Below are 18,423 nucleotides of genomic sequence, written 5' to 3'. Positions count from 1 at the left end.
TTTCTTTGAGGGCCTCAATTGGATTCCCTGAGAAGATCCAAGAATGTTTACAATGCTGAGCTCTCCGTGTCAGTAAAAAACATCAAATGAGGGCCTCCCTGGTGGCGCAAGGGGTTAAGCACCACACTATGAAGCAATCCGCAGCCTCTGCAGCATGAATTCATCCCCAGCCAGCCAGGGAGCTACCCACATGGCAAGGCAGACCTCTTCTGTCTCACCCGCTGCACCCCTTAGCAGTGTATTTCAATCAAGCTGCCTGTTCTGTTCCCCACTCTGTCTCTGGTGGTTCATCTCTCTCTCTCTCTCTCTCTCTCTCACACACACACACACACACACACACACACACACACACACCCCGCCTGTGTGGCCTGTGCCCCAGCTCTTGTATGTGTAAATAAATAAATATTTTTTTAAAAAAAGCATCAAATGAAAGGAAAAACAAAGAGTAAACTTTCAGGCCAGAGGGTACAAGGGGCTCACAATTAGATGTACCCACTTTGCTCCCAACTTAGAGCAAATGATATAGAAAGTGAACACCGAAGCAATATAGTTGGCCTTCCCAATAAGACTGAATAACACTTGAACCTGCACAAGACAAATGAGATGTTGGACCTGCTGCAGCAGGAGAAACAACAACACTGCTGTGGGTGAAGGAACGATGTGTTGAGTTAGAGCAGAGGTGGAACAGAGGTTGAACAACCAAGAACAAACCATCCACGTGCTGGATCCATTGCAGACATAGCTGCAAAATTCCTTAGAAAAGGAAAGTCCCTCAAGGCCACTGTAATCCCCGCTTCTTAGGGAATCCAGAGGAGGCACTTCATCCTTTGAAAATTGAGGTATCCTTTAGCTCTTTCTAGACTGAAATTTACAAAAATGAAAATTGTGTTATTGCTAGTTAGGTGGATAACTTTGAGTTTCTATTTCATAGTTCCTGAATCCAATAAACTTCATTGTGGGTCAGCATCTCCTTCTAATTATTCCCGAATATATTTAAACAAATTATTGCATTTAAATTTTGTTTACATATCTTTTATGCTGCCCCATCTATGCTACTATTGAGTGGGTCACTTTCCCTTGCTACCACCTCTAATTGTTTTAACTTCCTGAGTCAGAGACCCTACTGGCCTCCTTTAGTATTTACCATAGCGATTAATTATTTGCATGTATGTACACCCATGTGCTTGTAACTGTAACTAGATAGCCTAGTTTCTAACCCTAGTTCCCAGGAACTAGCTTTGTGGCCTTTGGCTAGCTTCTTAACCTTTCTACCCAAGTTTTCAGATCAAAATATGAGGATAATAGGGTAAATTAAATAACATGTAAAATGCTTTGAATAGTGTCTAGGATGTTTTAAATACTATATTAGGTGCTAGTCATCACCTCATCATCACCAACATGATCACCACCACCATTTTGTGATTCATATCAAGTTCCATGTAGTTACCGGTGATTGGGTCATGTGACATCTTTGAGGGTAGGACTGTGTCTTACTTTGCTTTTCCCATAGCCTTGAACTGAAATAATTTTCAGTTTCTAACATCAAAAGGAGTAAGTTGGGGGTGTGGAGGAGATTCTTGAGGTGTTTCTTGGTGTAGGTCAAGCACAAAAAGGCATGGTCTTTGACTACTTTCTTGTGCTCTAGTCTTACTAGACCCTCTTTTCATCATAGTTTGAGCAATTATTGTGTCAATGTATTAACTAAAATGGAATCCTCTGTGAAGAAGTACTCAGTAATGAACTTACCCTCTCCTCTCCCTCCATTCTCAGAGCCTAGTAGAAGGCCATGGAACAGGTGTTTGTTGCACTGCATTAACTCACTAAACTAGCTAATTCCAGAGGAGGTCATTTTAGCAGCTGCCCCAGCAACACAAAAGATCAACCACTTCATTAACAACTAGAGCAGATCACACCTCCCCCATCATCATTCTTTCCAGGAAGATTTCATGACTCATTAAAAATCAATCTATGACTATTTATCAGTTTTTATATCATTAGTGAGACATTAGAGACTGCATTTGCAACTCTCAGGGAGCCACCCCACAGAGTGGGGTGGAAAGACGCTCCATTTGGCCAAGGCTCTATGCATTACATGGAAATATGTACCTCACACTCTGATTCATCTCCAATAGAATAAGACTGACAACAGAATTCAATTAAACCTAGTCAGTATGTAATTAAGTGACTGCTGGGGGAAGAAGCCCTATGCCAGGTTTTTAGAGAATATATAGATGAGTAAGATAGGGACCCTGCCCTCCAGGAACAAAAGATGGTGGAAGGACCATGGTGAGTTGGAGTTTAGTTCTGTGGCAATGGAGCAGAAAGGGCTTCATCAGGAAGGTAGATCTGAGACGGCTCCTGGAGGTAGAGCAATAGTTTGATAGGTGGAGTTGGGAGAGGCAGCATCTGGCTGTCAGGAATTTGGGGCTCTGATTATTGCTTGGAAGGGGTTGAGTGAGAGGCTGCAGATATTCAGGCCTCCAGAGTCCATCAGAACTCAACATCCTGCAGTACATGAATCAGGGGACTAGCCTGGGTGGGGGCAATGGAAGAAGGAGAAAAGAAAGAGGGAATGGACAAGACAGTGAGAGAAGCCTCTGGAATTATCTAGTGCCTTCTCTAAGCTGAACTGCATGTGGCAGCTGCTACCACTATGATGAGATCACTCTGCAAGGGCAGTGCAGGTAGATGGCCTGAAGCTTCCTGATAATCTGCAAGGGACTGAGCCCAAGGTCAGATCCGGAGAGTGCTGTAAAAGTTCAAGAAGCAACAAATTATTGAAAACCTGAAAGGAAATGATGGACTGGTGTGTGTGTGTGTGTGTGTGTGTGTGTGTGTGTGTGTGTGTTTCATTAGGTCTTTCAAGCATTTCATAGGTTGGAAAGAGAAATGATATATTCCCAGATGATCTAACCAATCTCTTGATCTGAATCTCCCCATCACTTATCTCAGAATATCCATTCCCTGGCACACCTCCTCTCCCTAAGGGTCAGGAGAATATAAGGTACTCCACTCCATTTTAGATGTGGTGCTGCAGGAAACAGTGGCCCTGCACTTCCCACTGCTCTTAGCAGCTGCCTGAGCATCTGTGCAAGTGGAGAGAAAAGGAAGTGTCTCTCTGGGCCACTGGCACAAACTCACTGTCTCAGCCCAGGCTCGAAAGCCCTTGGTCTGTCGGATCATACTTTGCAAAGTACCCCTAACTAACAGTCCCTGGCAGAATATATCTTAAGTTGATAAAATGTTTGTGTGTGAAGATCCTCTGACTTGGACAATTGCCCATGGGTGGTCGAAAACCCGCCAACCATCCTGGCCAGTGATGTTTGTTCCTTCTCTGCGATTGGTGGAGTTTCCAGACTAGTGGAACAGCCACTTCCAGATGGTGGACAGTTAAATTCTCTGGCTTAGCCTCAGAGGATGTCAAATAGCTTTGCTCAGAGGGTGCCCCACTGCCTCTCCCCACTCTGTGAAGATGGTGGTGGGCTGCGCTGCTGGGTGCTGTTGATGCTGGCCTTGGTGTTGCATGTGATCCTGCAGCTGCAACCCATGAGCCCTTCCAGCATCCCCTCTGCCCTGTCTCCCTGCCGGAGCTCTTGCCACTGTGAGCCCAGCTTCTTGACTCCATTTGGCAAATCTCCTTCCTTCAAATTAAACTCCTGGGCATTGGAGTGTGGAATAGGCCTTCAGCCTCTGGACCATTCAGAAAAGGAGGAAGGAAATCAGTAGCCTCCTTCCTCGCCTCCCTTTTCCCCAGTCCTTTGCCAGGGATCTGTTGTAAACATCCTGGGTCCCATTCCACTGTTCTGAGCTGAGCGAGACACAGAGCAGGTCCCTTAAACACAAGCTGATTCCCCTACCTACTTGATTTTTCAGTAATGGAATTAGAATGACAATCTCTGAAAGTAGCCTGTGGGAAACGCCTTTCTAAGGAAGCTTTGGTTGTAATTCCTCCTCCTCTTCGCTTTTCTTTCTTTTCTTTTTGCCCTCTCCTCTTTCTCTTTTCCCTCCTCCTCCTTCACATATCAAATACCGCTTTTTCTTCCATGTACCCCCTTCAGGTCTCTACCACCTACTTTCCTGTTCAGCAGCTTCTCCTGCCAGTAACCAAGTGTTTGCAGAGCACAGGTCCTCCCGGACTCTTGGTACCATGAGCCTGGGGGAGAATTACCTTCATCATCAAGGCTAGACAATTTATCTTTCAAAATCAAGCAACCTTGGAGCCCTCTACACTTAGAGTAGAGAGTGGCAGCTGGGGGTGGGCTTCTATCCAGAGCCTTCCATTGTACAACCCCCCCTTTGCCTTTTTTTTTTTTTTTTTTTTTTGGTGAAGAACTGGTGAAGTTTTTATGAAACCCACAGAAGTAAAAGCCATATTGTGAGGGGATAGGAATAGAGCCGCTAAGGAGTGGGAACCAGGCCACTAAGGAAAGGGGGCACAGAGTTAACAGGGCAGAAAGCAGTGCCAGGCTTGCTGCCAAGTGAGCCCCAGCCACAGGGGCCATCACCAGGGCCACTGGAAAGCTCCGGGGCTGGCACCAGGCGGCCTCTGTGGTGGGGGCTCCACCCACACAGCTGGCACCTTGGTGTCACCAAAGGTCTCATTCATGCAAGTCTCAAAAAAGAGCTGCGGGCTGCTGATGGACTGCACATCTGCCATATCCCCTGCCAGCTGTTCAACTGCTTAAGCCTGTGGCCCACATCCCGGGCAACTTCTTGGGGGAACTGTAGGTGGGGGACAACTTTTCCTGGAGGGTGCCACTGGACTGATACAGGGAGAAGTTCCTATGACTTTTTGTTTAATCTGTTGTCCTCTGCTTGCTTAATTGAAGCCTCTACTTCCTGCAATTAATTCATTTCAGACTCAGCACCTTTTTTCAGGGCTGTTCTGTGACCTTCTGTCCAGTTGTTCTGTGAGTATTAGGTAGATGGTGAGACTTGTCCCTCCTCTGGATCATTTGCTCCTGAGCTGCCACAACTGGTCAGAAAGGAAGGCAGACCAGTTGCCAAATCCTCAACGCTTTGGTCACAATACAGAAAAAGCTGTTTGCTTGTTTGTTTGTTTGTTTGTTTGAATCTTCTAATACTGACACACACCTGTTGGATTTTCTCTGAAAGGTCATGGCAAAAAGGCAAGATACAGAAGGAAACCATTTCTGAAGAGTAGCTAAGTGTCCTTAAGAAATACATTCCAGTAATCTTTAACATAGAAGTATGAAAAGTTATTAACCGAATGAACTTATTAGGATGAATTTATGGATTTTCTTGATAAAATGATAAAAGCACTCAAGGATAGGTCAATGTTCCATATAACAATGAGGGGGAGATGACAAAGCCACCCCCAAAAATGAGAGTTTAAAAACATTATGTTTTTTTGAGACATCAGGATGGCAGAAACTCCATGAAGGTCAGAAGCCACCTTGGTTTCCCCAAGTTCACAAGGAGTGATGGCAATATCCCTGGCAGGCACAATGTCCTGACAACACCCTCCCAGATTAGAGTTGCCCCTTCGAACTGCAGTTTCCCCAAATAACCGGCTATGTATATCACGCATGGGTCCTTCTGACATATTTATAGTCACGCAACTTCAGTCTGAATTATTTCTCCAAATTTGGAACTCAATTTAAATAATGTAATCAGAGTCAGTGAATATCGAAGTAGATAAAGATTTGGCGGAAAGGATGAAATCTGCAGAGTTTTACATGCAACTGATAGTTTAGACATGTTTTTACAATCTTACTCAGTTTATAATATTTTGTGCATCTCTGAGTAATATACTATTAAGGGGAATTGGAAGGAATGGTGGCAAACATTTGGTATAAAAGGAAAAACAGGAATTTCTAGTTTAAATAAAGAAGAGGAGTCAGAATCCAATAACTAGTCATTCAACATCCGATGTAATCTCCAGTACTCAAATCAAGACTGCTCTGTGTTTACCATGACACACAGAATGAGGTCTGGCTAATCTAGGTCACAGGATAAAAGAAGGCCGTGTCATCAGAACCCTTTTTATATCAAAGGAAAAATAAGGCTAGATTAAATGAGTTGCAACTTCTTCTTAGAGATCTTTTTTCTAAAAGAGAGGCCTCAATTATGTATGATTAACTGCATTCCTGTTATTTCTATAAGACAAGCGAAGCACATAATAATCCATAGACCTGGAAAAAATGTTTATATTAAACATTAAAATTTCAATTTAAAATCTCTTTGCCCTCTTGAAGTTATCATTTTAAGACTGTTGAATTTTACTTTTCATTAAGCTTCTCTGTATTGGAGTTTTCCACCCTTCACTTGCTTTCCACCAGGCAACAAGTGACTAGTAAGATGAACTGGTTTAGCTGACCTTCACAATGGTTTCATGAGAGGGAAAGATTTAAAACAATAAATGCCAGGAGGATTGTAGAGAGCTACAATTGAGACCTTTGTTCCTTCTAGGCAGGTACTGATAATGGGCACAGATGTCACTGGAACAATGTATCAGATTTGAAGGATCTCAGCTACTTTTCAGTTCTAATGTACAATGCCAGGAAGACAAGAGCCCCTTGTGGACAAAGAAAGGGACAGGGTGCCCACTAGTTCACCACAATCTGGATACTTACGAGGCAGTGAGGTAGCCCTCTAAGAAGCCGGCCACAAACATGATGATGTCATTGCTCAAGTCCTGAGAACCATACCCTGCTTTGATCTCCAGGACGCCCCAGCCTGTGGTCATCACAGAGTCATTGTAAAAGCCATATGCATCTCCAGTCTTGTCCAGGACGGGCTTGATATGTACAGTCTTTTCCGCAGGCATCCAGTATGCGGTGGCATAGTGGACTTCTAGAAGAAAGGGGATAGGATGCATTGAACTGAGTGACTGATGCATTTTCCTACATAATCAACAATTCCAATGTGTTTGCTTTTAAAGAGTTTCGACATTCTATTATAACTGGGAAATCTGCCAGTATAGTTTGTCCTTTTACAAGTGGGGGAAACCAGAGGAACCCAGATCACACAGACCCAGGTCACAGGTAGGGGTGTAGTTAGAACATTAGAGAGGGGGGCTTAAGGGCACCATCCTGATTGATGGGATTGGGGAAAGGCCAGAGCTGGAGTTCTCCCCACCTCTTCAGCCAGCCAAGGATATGGGGTTCATTTCCCTGGTCAGGAAGGTCTTCTATTCCCCTTGGCAGCTGTGCCATAGAAACCATATTCTTTGTCTTTATCCTTCTCTCCTGCTCAGTTCATGACTTTGATTCCTTCCTGACATTTGGACTCCTATTATATAGAAAAAGGAAACTAACACCTGGCATCACCTCAGATTCTTGATACTATTATGAATTTGCCCTCCCCAATCCTATACTCGTCTTTGTCTTATTTACCTCATTCCTTCTACCCATAATCTGGATCGCCACTCAGTACCACCTTCTTAAGGATCTGTTCCATCCTAGATCCTCTTGCACCCCAACACACTGTCTCTGCAGTGCCTCCCACCCCTTTGGTATGTGTATGAGCATCTTCCATCTCATAGCTAAGAGCAAACCAACCGCACAGCTTTCTCTGGATCCTGTGACCAGATTTATAGCGATGGCCTAACCTCTCACTCCCTAGATGAATTTATGACAAATTTTAGAGTCCTGTATCAGGGACTGTCCTTGGTGCTGGTGATGGCTGTGAATAAGACCAGCGTGGTTCTGGCCTCCTCTTCTGAAGGGTAGCACATTCATAGTTTGCTTCCTTATCTGTCTTGTGTCAGTTGGCTGCAGCCTGGTACTCATCCCTCCATGCTACCAACACTGCTCTGGCTTGGTCATGGATGAATCCTTGTATCCTAATGGCAGTGGAACTTCTGAAAGCATACAGCATCCAGGTGGCCACTTAGTCGTAGATCACTTTCCTTCCAAAGCAACAGAAACAGCAGTTTCTGAACCACCTCCTCTGCCTACTTTTTCCTCATTCTCCCCGGGTTCCTTTCATCTTGTCCACCCATCAGCACAATTAACACCACCATCTGGGTCATCCATAAATTTGGAAATCCAACATTTCCAAAACAAAACTCATATTCTCTCCCAACCCATCTTCCATCATCTTTTTTTTTTTTGGTAACTGAAGTAACACTGTCTTATTATATTGTAGACATTTTGGGTACATCATTGAGAATCAACACAAGCATATCCTGTGTTAAGTTCACTGCTAAGTGGGCAAGTCTGTCCTTCATCTGTTTGCTATCTTTGTGAACTTTCAGTGAGAAATCCAGGTCCATCCAGGCCTCCTCCGTCTCTCCCACATTTCATGTTTAATTAAAACTACCTAAGCACCTCTCCATTAGTCCACCTCTTTTGCTCTTCTGTGCAAGAGAACTTTCTTGAATTCCTTCTGAACTTTAATCCATTATTCATTCATCCTGTCAGAATGACCTTTCTAAAATGCAAAACTCTCTCTACCTATGAGTGAAACAAGGGTAAACTGGGTAAAGGGGATCAATTGTTTGGATAGAAAAGTGACTTTTGGTGGCAATCACAAGGTAGCATGTATACATTTTGAATTTTCATGCTATATACCTGAAATCTATATACTGTTTTAGACCAATGTTACTTCAAATAAGAAAATCAGTGAATGAATGAATGAGTGCAAAACTGATACAAATCTGCCATGACCTCAGTTTCCTAGAAATGTAACTCTGAGCCTAGATCCTTGGCCTGAGTTGCTGGTTTCCACCTATCTAGCCATTTTCACCCGCCACCCCATGTACTTCTGATCCGAAAACATTCACACCACTCTACCGCCTGCCTTAAGCCAGTTCCACACCTCTGACTTTGCATATACTGTTTCCTCTACCTGAGGTTTTTCTCTCTTTTTAAACACCAAGCAATCTCAAAATTGCTATTTCAAATTATAAATGGAAGAGGGGAAATCATAACAGACTCAGTAGAAATCAAAAGAATAATCAGAGATTACTATGAACACTTATATGCAAACAAATTCAACAACCTAGAAGAGATGGACAAATTACTGGAATGATATAATCATCCAAAGCTGGACAAAGAAGAAAGAGAACACCTAAACAGACTAATTATAAGCAGCGAAATTGAGGCAGTAATCAAAGCACTCCCCCAGAACAAAAGCCCAGGTCCAGATGGCTTCACAAATAAATTCCACCAAACGTTCAGCAGTGAATTAGTGCCTGTCCTACACAAACTCTTTCAAAAAATTGAAAAAGAAGGAATACTACCAAATACGTTCTACGAAGCCAACATTACACTAATACCAAAACCAAACAAAGACAGCACACACAAAAAAGAAAATTACAGGCCAATCTCCCTAATGAACACTGATGCAAAAATCCTCAACAAAATCCTTGCCAACAGAATCCAGCAATTCATCAAAGAGATAATACATCATGATCAAGTGGGATTCATCCCAGGGGCACAAGGATGGTTCAACATACGAAAATCGATCAGTGTAATCACATCAGTGCAATCACATCAACAAAAAGAAAAATAAAAACAGTATGATCGTATCAATAGATGCTGAGAAAGCATTCAACAAAGTCAAACATCCATTTATGATGAAGGCCCTGGAAATTCTCGGGATAGAAGGAACATATCTTAACATGATAAAAGCCATATATGACAAACCCAATGCCAATATTATTCTCAATGGTGAAAAGCTGAAGGCCTTTCCTTTAAGATCAGGAACAAGACAATGATGTCCTCTCTCACCACTGCTCTTCAATATAATACTGGAGGTCCTAGCCAGGGCAATAAGACAAGAGAAATACATACAAGGAATCCAAATAGGGAAAGAAGAAGTAAAACTATCACTATTTGTAGAAGATATGATAATATAGAGAACCCTAAAAACTCCACAGAAAAACTATTTAAAATAATCAACCGGTTCAGTAAAGTGGCAGGATACAAAATCCACACACAACAATCAGTAGCCTTCCTATAAACAAACAATCAATATGAAGAAGAAATCAAGAAAACCATCCCTTTTATAACTGAAACAAAAGAAATCAAATACTTGGGAATAAACCTAACAAAAGAGGTGAAAGGCCTATACAAAGAAAATTATAAAACACTGTTAAAAGAAATAGAAAAAGTCACAAAGAAATGGAAAGACATCCCCTGCTCATGGATTGGAAGAATTAACATTATTGAAATGTCCCTCCTACCAAAAGCAATATACAGATTCAATGCTATTCCAATAAAAATCTCAATGACATTATTCAAAGAAATAGAACAAACACTGATGAAATTAGTATTGAACCACAAAAAACCATGAATAGCCAAAGCCCTACTGATGAAAGCAAAGGAGAAAGGAGGTATCACACTTCCAAACTTCAAGCTATACTACAAAGCCATAATAATTAAAACAGTTTGGTATTGAAACAAAAATAGACATACAGACCAATGGAACCAAATAGAGAGCCCAGAAATAAAATCACACTTATATGGACAACTGATCTTTGACAAAGGAGCAAAGACTGTGCAATGGAACACGGACAGTTTATTCAATAAATGGTGCTGGGAAAACTGGACCACCACATGCAAAAAAATGAAACTAGACCACTACCTTTCACCGTGCACAAAAATGAACTCAAAATGGATAAAAGAACTGGACATAAGACCTGAAACCATAAAATATATAGAAGAAAATATAAGTAAAACACTACAAGACATACCTCTCAAAAACACATTTAAGACTCATCACCCAAAGCAAAGAAAGTCAAGGAAAAGATAAGCACCTGGGATTACATCAAACTGAAAAACTTCTGCACAGCAAAAGAGGCATTAACCAAAACAGAGGGAGACCCCACTGATTGGGAAAAAAATCTTTGCACTCCAGTCAACTGATAAGGGACTGATCACAAAGATATACAAAGAACTCACAGGACTCAACAAAAACAAAATAAACAATCCAGTCAAGAAATGGGCAGAAGAACTTAAAAGATTTCTCCAAAGAGGAAATGCAAATGGCCAACAGGCATATGAAAAAAATGTTCAACATCCCTGATAATCAGGGATATGCAAATTAAAATCACATTGAGATACCACCTTACACCAGTAAGAATGGCACACATCAAAAAAACAAGCAACAACAAATGTTGGTGAGGATGTGGTAAAAAAGGAACTCTCTACATTGCTGGTGGAAGACCATTGCCAACTGGTCCAGCCACTATGGAAAGCTGTCTGGAGATTCCTCAACCTGCTAAAAATGGAGCTACCATATGACCCAGCAATTCCACTAATAGGGATCTACCCAAAGGACACAAAAACATTGATTCAAAAGAACACCTATATACCTATGTTTATTGTAGCACTATTTACAATAGGTAAAACCTGGAAACAACCCAAATGCCCAAAAATAGATATCTGGATTAAGAAGTTGTGGCATATATCCACAATGGAATATTATTCAGCAATCAAAAAAGATAAACTCATGCCATTTGCAGCAACATGGATAGAACTAGAAGGAATTATGCTCAGTGAAATAAGCCAGAAGGAAAAAGAAAAATTCTGATGGTTTCACTTATAGCAGGACTATAGGGAAACCCAATCAGATATCAGTGTAAAAAAAAAATAATAGCATACAAAACACAACAAAGCAAAAAATGGACAATTATAAATCAGAGACATCCTGCAGGGGAGGAGGAGGGAGAGGGATCAGAGGGAGGGAGGAGCACAGGGAACTAAGGTGATGGTGCACGGGTGCATTGGTGAAGGAAACTCTATGGGGACTACCCCTGAGGGGGTGGGGGGAAGCAAATAATGTTTAAAAATGAACAATGATGTAAAAAATAAAAAAAGTTAATATTAAAAAATAATAATTTAAAAAAAGAATCAGGAAGATGCGGCCCCACTGGAGGGGCTGACTTGTCTCCAAGCTCAGTGTATGTCGTATGTAACTCTCCTGTAGGTCTTGCCACAGGAGACCTACAGGTCTGTCCCTGCTCCTGGCTTATGACTCCTCAAGGCCACAGATTTTTTTTTTTTTTTTTGTGGGACCCTCGCCAGTGGCCGGGGATCAAGCTGGTGCTGCAGAGGCTGTGGGCAGCCTCACAACCCAGCGCTCAACCGCTGCGCTGCCAGGGGAGGCCCCTCAAGGCCACAGATTTTCCTCAGCACTAGGTGTATTGCCTGACCTATAATAGGTACTCAGTAAATATTTGCAAAAGAAAGGGAGACTTAGGAAGGGGAGAATTATGGGGGAAGAATGTCCTGAAGAAAGAAAATGGACAGAGAGCGTTTTTTTCCCCAAGAAACCAGTGCACAGCTTCTCAGGCTTGTAGGCAAATTTAATTTAGCTCATCAGTTGAGAGGAAGCCAGGTGGGTCTCAGGATCTAGGTTGAGACTCAGCAGATGAATGTTGTATCATTTGAGAGAGGGAGCAGCTGGGGGATGGATCTGGGGGGAATATGACTATACTTTTTGGACATGCTGTTTTTAGTGACAAGTATTAGAAAGCTCAGATTGAATTTTTATGTGGGGTTATGTGTTGTCGAGGACATGTCAGCAGACTCCAGGTGACAAATAATAGTCTAATTGTTAATGAAGCTAATGGGCTGCAATTTGACAATCACAAGCCGCCTTCTAGAAACTTCCTTTCTTCTCCCATCAAATACAAGAAATGTCTCCCAAACTGATTTTGGACCATAAATGCCATTACCCCCTGTAGGGTAAGGTAAAAGGTATCAGGCTTTTCTGCCCTCCCGCCATTAGGATAGATGACAGAACCCTGTGGTCCTGAATGCATGCCTGATGGCGGGCACCTGGAGTAGGGTGCATAGGTAGATGGGATTCACCTGGGCTTTTAAGGGCGGTGTCATGGGGACGCCAGAAGAAGCGGAGAGAGAAGCAGAGCCATGAGAAGAGCAGAGAGAATGTGAGAGAAGGTCGGAGATCCCAGAGTGAAGACTTGTGGGGGGGCTGGGAGACCTGCAGCCTCCCAGCCCCCCAGCACCCCTGCCTGCCGTGTACCTGGTAATCTAAATAAAAACCTGCAAAAGCCACTGAGGACTCTGACTCCTCCTTTACCCGGTCTGCTGGATCAGAAAACCTGCCCAGTGTCCGTTCCTGCCTTTACACCCCACACTTGCCCAATTTTTCTCGAATATTCTTTCCACCCTCACCTCAAGTGAGCCCAATAGGAAAAAGAGGAAGCCTGGCTAACTAAATACAAAGAATTGCTGCGGCAAGGAAGGCATCATAAACAGGAACTGCAGAAGAAAAAAGGAAGTGAAACCTGTCACTCTCTTTTCTTTCAGTGCTACCCACAGAGTATGCTTTTAGCTCTGGCCTTTCTCATCAGAACCTGGTCTTCCTTTCCCCTCACTTTCCACTCCCGCAGCCTCGTTTGCTGTAAACCTTGGCTTGTTCTCAATCTCTGTGCTCAAGGACTGTGTTTGCACTGTTACTGGTGCTAAATAATCTCCTAACCACAAAATAATCAACTTCTGCAAATCTGAGCTTTTGTAGCCCCAGTGCATCTCACGCATGAGTGACCTCTTCCCAGTCCTCGGGAGAATCCACGAGAATAACTGCCGACAAACTCACTAATATAGCAAGTGCTAAGAATTGAAACCTGGGCCTCCCTGGTGGTGCAAGGGGTTAAGCACCACACTGTGAGGCAATTTGCAGCCTCTGCAGCATGAGTTCGATCCCCGGTCGCAACCCACATGGAGCAACCCATATGGCGCAGCAGGCCTCTCCTTGCTTGCCTGCTGCTCCCCTCAGGGGTATGTTTCAGTCAGTCTGCCTGTTCTGTTCCCCACTCTGTCTCTGGTGGATCCTCTCACCCCCCGTATCTCTGGCCTGTACCCCAGCTCTTGTATAAATAAATAGATTAAAAAAAAAAAGAATTGAAACCTGAGTTTCTCACTCCACCCAGAATGGATGTTCTCCATGCCTCAGGGTTTTTTTCTGTCTCATTTCTTTCTGGTTTCCCTCGTACCCTGCTAATTGCTAATTTTCTTCGACCATGTAATAGTTTCAGTCATGAGACTTCTCTATTTTTTTTAAAAAACATCTTGGTGTTGAGAGGCAGATGAAAGCTAGACGTGTAATAGTGAACAGGCAGGAAATTTTACATGCTCTGGACCCCGACCTGGCTTGGTACCAGCTCTGTGGGGCAAGGGACCACTTCCACTCACCCTGTCTACCTCAGGGGGATTAAACCCAGCAACGTAACGGTTCTGTGATGAATCTAGCTTAATATATGTGCTCTTGAGAGGAAAGGGAAGTTTGTCAGGACATTCACAGAAGTGAGTCTATAATAACCCAGGTTGCTATGTCTTAAGCTCAGATTAGGGACCTAGAGGATGGGTCAGATACGGGCACCTGCCATGTGTTAATATTTTTCCCAGAATTATGAAGATGAAAAATAAGATTTCAACAACTTTCACAACAGCAGCTTCAAAATCAACACCCTTGATAAATGTGTTAAATGAATGGCAATGTCACTTTATAAAAACAGAACATTTATCTTCCATAAACAAAGACAGAAGAAGGCCCATCATTGTAATACTTTAGTTGACATTAAAACCCAAACTCCCATGTTACAATTTTATTTTCTTGTGTATTCTTATATAATCTATGAGCTCATTGATTTTAATCAGGGGGGAAAAACACCCCACCTAAACCTACTGTAAAATAGTCATAAGTGGCCTACAATACTCTGATCCATATTTGGAACTTAATTTTCCTAGCACCTTCATTTATGTAAGTTAATAGTTATCAACCCTGAACAATATCATTTTTGCCTAATATATTCAGTCATTTAGTGCTGGGAAAAGGATAAGTGAGCAGAGGTACAATGTGTGAGAGAAAATATTTATTTACTTAAGATTTACTTATTTTTATACAAGAGCTGGGGTACAGGCCAGAGGCACGGGAGGATGAAAGGATTCACCAGAGACAGAGTGGGGAGCAGAACAGGCAGAAGGACCAAAATACAGTGCTGCACCATGTGGGTATCTCCCTGGCCGCCCAGGAATTGAACCCGCGCTGCAGAGGCTGCGGACAGCCTCACAGCGCTGCACTCAACTCTCTGTGCCACTGGGGAGGCCCGAGAAAATATTTAAAAATTAAGATTGCGATTAACCTATTCAAACTGGGTTTCCCCTGTACCCTCTGGTCTGGTCCTTGAATTGCTCTCTCTTCTATATCCATGAGTAGAGGCTTGCAGAATCTCTTTGTGTCCCTTGGCATTGCATGTTCTTTCTCTGAAAGGGTTCTTATGTGGTTTTTAGGTTTGTTTCAACTCTTCAGCAGCCTCACTAAGAAAACAACTGATTCATGAATAAACAATCTCCAGGCAACAAAATACCAAGGAGGTGTTTCAGCTCTTTTCCAACAGAAAGCAAAGCCTAGGACTCGTGCTGAAGGGAGGTCTGATTTAGGAAATGCTCCTAAGGAGCAAGAGTTGGGGATTGGAAGAAAGAAACAGGGAAAGTTAATTCAAGGGTGCACTTGGAGGTGACCAGGGCATAGAGTAAGCCTCTGTAGGGCCTCCCTGGTGGCACAGGAGTTAAACACAGCACTGTGAAGCTATCCACAGCCTCTGCAGCACGAGTTTGATCCCTGGCCGACCAGGGAGCTACCCACATGGTGCAGCAGACCTCTCCTGTCTGGCCCACTGCTCCCCTCAGCAGTGTATTTCAGTTAGTCTGCCTGTTCTGTTCCCTACTCTGTCTCTGGTGAATCCTCTCACCAACCCCCCCACCACACCTCTGGCCTGAACCCCAGCTCTTGTATGCATAAGTAAATAAATTAAAAAAAAAAAAAGAATAAGTAGACCCCAGGGGTGGAAGAGGGACTTCTTCACCTGCACCTGGGCAAAATTCAAGGGCTTGTTTAGTGGGGTTTGAGGACTTTTCGTTGTTGTTTTGAGGCAGAAGGTACAGATTAGTGTCAATACCTACAGGGATAAACCTGTTTTAAAGGTAAGAGGGGAATCGTCAAGTAAAAGCCCTCAGGTATTTCAGCTCTTTGCTGCTTTATGTGTATCTTTATGCAAATTACTAAATCTCCTTCATTCTCAATTCGGTTCATCTGTACAATGGGAATAAAAATCCCATTTAGGCTTCCAGTGCGCCTTATATGAAAAAACACAGCCCTTTAGACACACTTTCTGGTACAAATAAAGCTGCCGGTTAGCAGATGGCACGCGTTATTGCAACCCAAATCCTTGCCACTGTAGACGGGGGGCGCGCGAGGGTCCGGGGGGATGGCAGCCTAGACTCACACCTGCCCCCAGTGAGGTGAATAAATATATTTAGATGTCCTTTAACTGACGCTTTTAGGACCAGCCGAGGCTCTGCCAGCAGCCAAGAGTCAGGCTGGAGCAAACTGCTTCGTGGCCGGGAAATCCGGCCAACGCTCTGGAAGCCGCCCGCGCCGTCGGGCTTTCTCGGGTGCCACCCCGGAGCCCCGGCGGGGCTGGCGCGTTCCCGCCCGTCCCCCCGCGGAAGCGCTTTCCTGGGCGTCCACCCAGAGCCCGGGCACCCGCGGGAAGGACCCTTGGAGGGGCTGGGGCGGGAGCGGCGGGGCGCGCGGCTCACCTGCCAGGCTCGGCGGCGCGGCGGCCAGAAGCAGCAGCAGCAGCGGCGGCAGCCCGGGGTGCCCGTCCCGGCTGCGGCGGGACATGACTCCGCGCCCGCGACCTCTCGGCTGGGCCGGGCGGCGGCGCTTCGAAGGGCGGCTCTTGGGCCGGCAGCCAGCGGGGCGCCGCGTCTCAGAGGTCGGCGCTGCTGGAACTTTCCTCTTTCATGAGTCCTGTTGTCTGGTGCTTGTCAGGGGCGAGGAGCCTCACGCGGCCTTGGGAACGACCTTCACCCCGCTGGGCACCAGCCTGGAAAGGCGGGTCCTCTCTGACCCTCTAGCGCCCAGTGGGCCGGGCTGGGAAAGTTCCCCAGCTGCGCCCCAGCCGGCTGCCGAGGCTGCGCGGGCCACTTTCTCTGCGCTCCGCGTCCGCCCGGGTGGTTTTGCCGCCCAAGCTTCGAACGAATCAGTTCACATCCACGCTGCTCGCCTCTGTCTGCAGGTCAGCCACTCCTCCGGAGCCGCGGGGACGAGGCACCCCGAGAAGGGGTGAAATGCATGCCCCCCCGCCTTCACAGCTCTGCGCCCCGGCTGTTCTGGAGAGGTCTTCACGCGTCCTTTAGCCCCCAGTGATTAGTGCCTCTCCATCCCAGGCTGTTTAACCTAAATCCATTTGCTACAGCTCAAGACTTTTTGAGCCTTTGCTTTTTCTCTTCAGTGGCTGGAGCCACCGCAGGAGAGTGATTGGGACAGAAGTGAGACGAGTCTATCCCTGAACCCCTGTGAGGTGCCCATTTCTGTGCAGGGTCAGTTGAAAGTGACATTGTGAAGTAGGCAAAACCATGCCTTGGGTGACATTGTGAAGCTGGCAAAGGGTGGTGCCCTAGGTGACATTGTGAAGTAGGCAGAAGGCATTTTATTCACTCAGTGAGCATTTATTGAGCCCACTGCCATGTGCCAGTCATAAAAGCCCAGAGCATGGCTCTAGAAGAGAGACCCGCCAGAAGAGACAGAGCCATAAAAATTGGTGCGTGGAAGCTGCCTTTCATGCTGTCACAGGGCTTGTCTTCAGGTGCACTGGAGGACTCCAGGATAGGACAAGCCACCCACAGCTGGGGTGGGGGGGTGGGCTGCACACCCCTTTTTTTATCAGTCTTCCAAGTTTAAGGGAGGTGGCAAGGGAAGAATTCCTAGAGGGAGACATCCATTTTTAATTATTAGCAAAGATCAGAATGATTATGTCAAATTTGCAAATGATGAAACCCAAGTAAGTCCTGTGGTTGGTTAGTAGCACCTGTCACAGTGCCTGGAGGATTAGACCATTTAATGAATGAAGGCGTTAAAGACAGTGTGGACATTGCTCACTTTTCCAAACCACACTTTGGTTTGGGAAAAAAATTGAAAATCATGAACATTTGGTTGTAACATGTGGGTAAGAGAACTATATTAGGAAGTTGTCCACCCCAAATTATTTTAGTCATGCTACCCCTTAGCAGCATTCTTCCTTACCAACCCTTCCAATCCCAGAAGCCAAGTGTTCTGATGTGATCACCTACGTAAAAATGCCTGAGGCCAACTGCCATCTATTATTCCACCATCAATATCTGTTGACCACCACGTTCCAGGTATAGACAGTAATCAAGATGGACAATGTCCCTGCCCTTGACCTTAGCCCTCTGACATTTTGACCCATATAATTCTTCGTTATACAGAGTTGCCCTGTATGGTCCCTGGCCTTTGTCCACTAGATGCCAGTATCACCACCCCCCTCCAGCTGAAGACATTGCCAAATCTTCCCTCTTAAGGGGGCAAATCTGCCCTCATTTAAGAATCACTCAACTGAGTGGTGATGTTGAGTGATAAGTCCTGCCTTCTTTAAACTGCCTAGGGTTTTTGTGTCTG

At 44.6% G+C, this 18,423-nt stretch overlaps 1 protein-coding gene across 1 annotated transcript in view; it reads right to left on the bottom strand.

Annotated features, from left to right (window-relative positions):
* PLBD1 (phospholipase B domain containing 1) overlaps positions 1 to 16,626 on the bottom strand; it is a 42,440-nt gene extending 25,814 nt beyond the window's left edge. The window contains exons 1-2 of the mRNA XM_037514308.2: positions 16,542 to 16,626; positions 6,597 to 6,816 (exon numbers count right to left, since the gene is read on the bottom strand). Of these exons, the coding sequence (XP_037370205.1) occupies positions 6,597 to 6,816; positions 16,542 to 16,626 (305 nt within the window). The remainder of the gene's footprint in view (positions 1 to 6,596; positions 6,817 to 16,541) is intronic.
* Positions 16,627 to 18,423: the final 1,797 nt, after the last annotated feature.

The sequence above is a fragment of the Talpa occidentalis genome, unplaced genomic scaffold (assembly GCF_014898055.3).
Source record: "Talpa occidentalis isolate TD23 unplaced genomic scaffold, MPIMG_talOcc4v2.1 talOcc4.16, whole genome shotgun sequence".
NCBI classification, from domain to species: domain Eukaryota; kingdom Metazoa; phylum Chordata; class Mammalia; order Eulipotyphla; family Talpidae; genus Talpa; species Talpa occidentalis.
The sequence above is the reverse complement of the archived record's forward strand: the minus strand, read 5'-3'. Positions and strand labels throughout refer to the sequence as shown.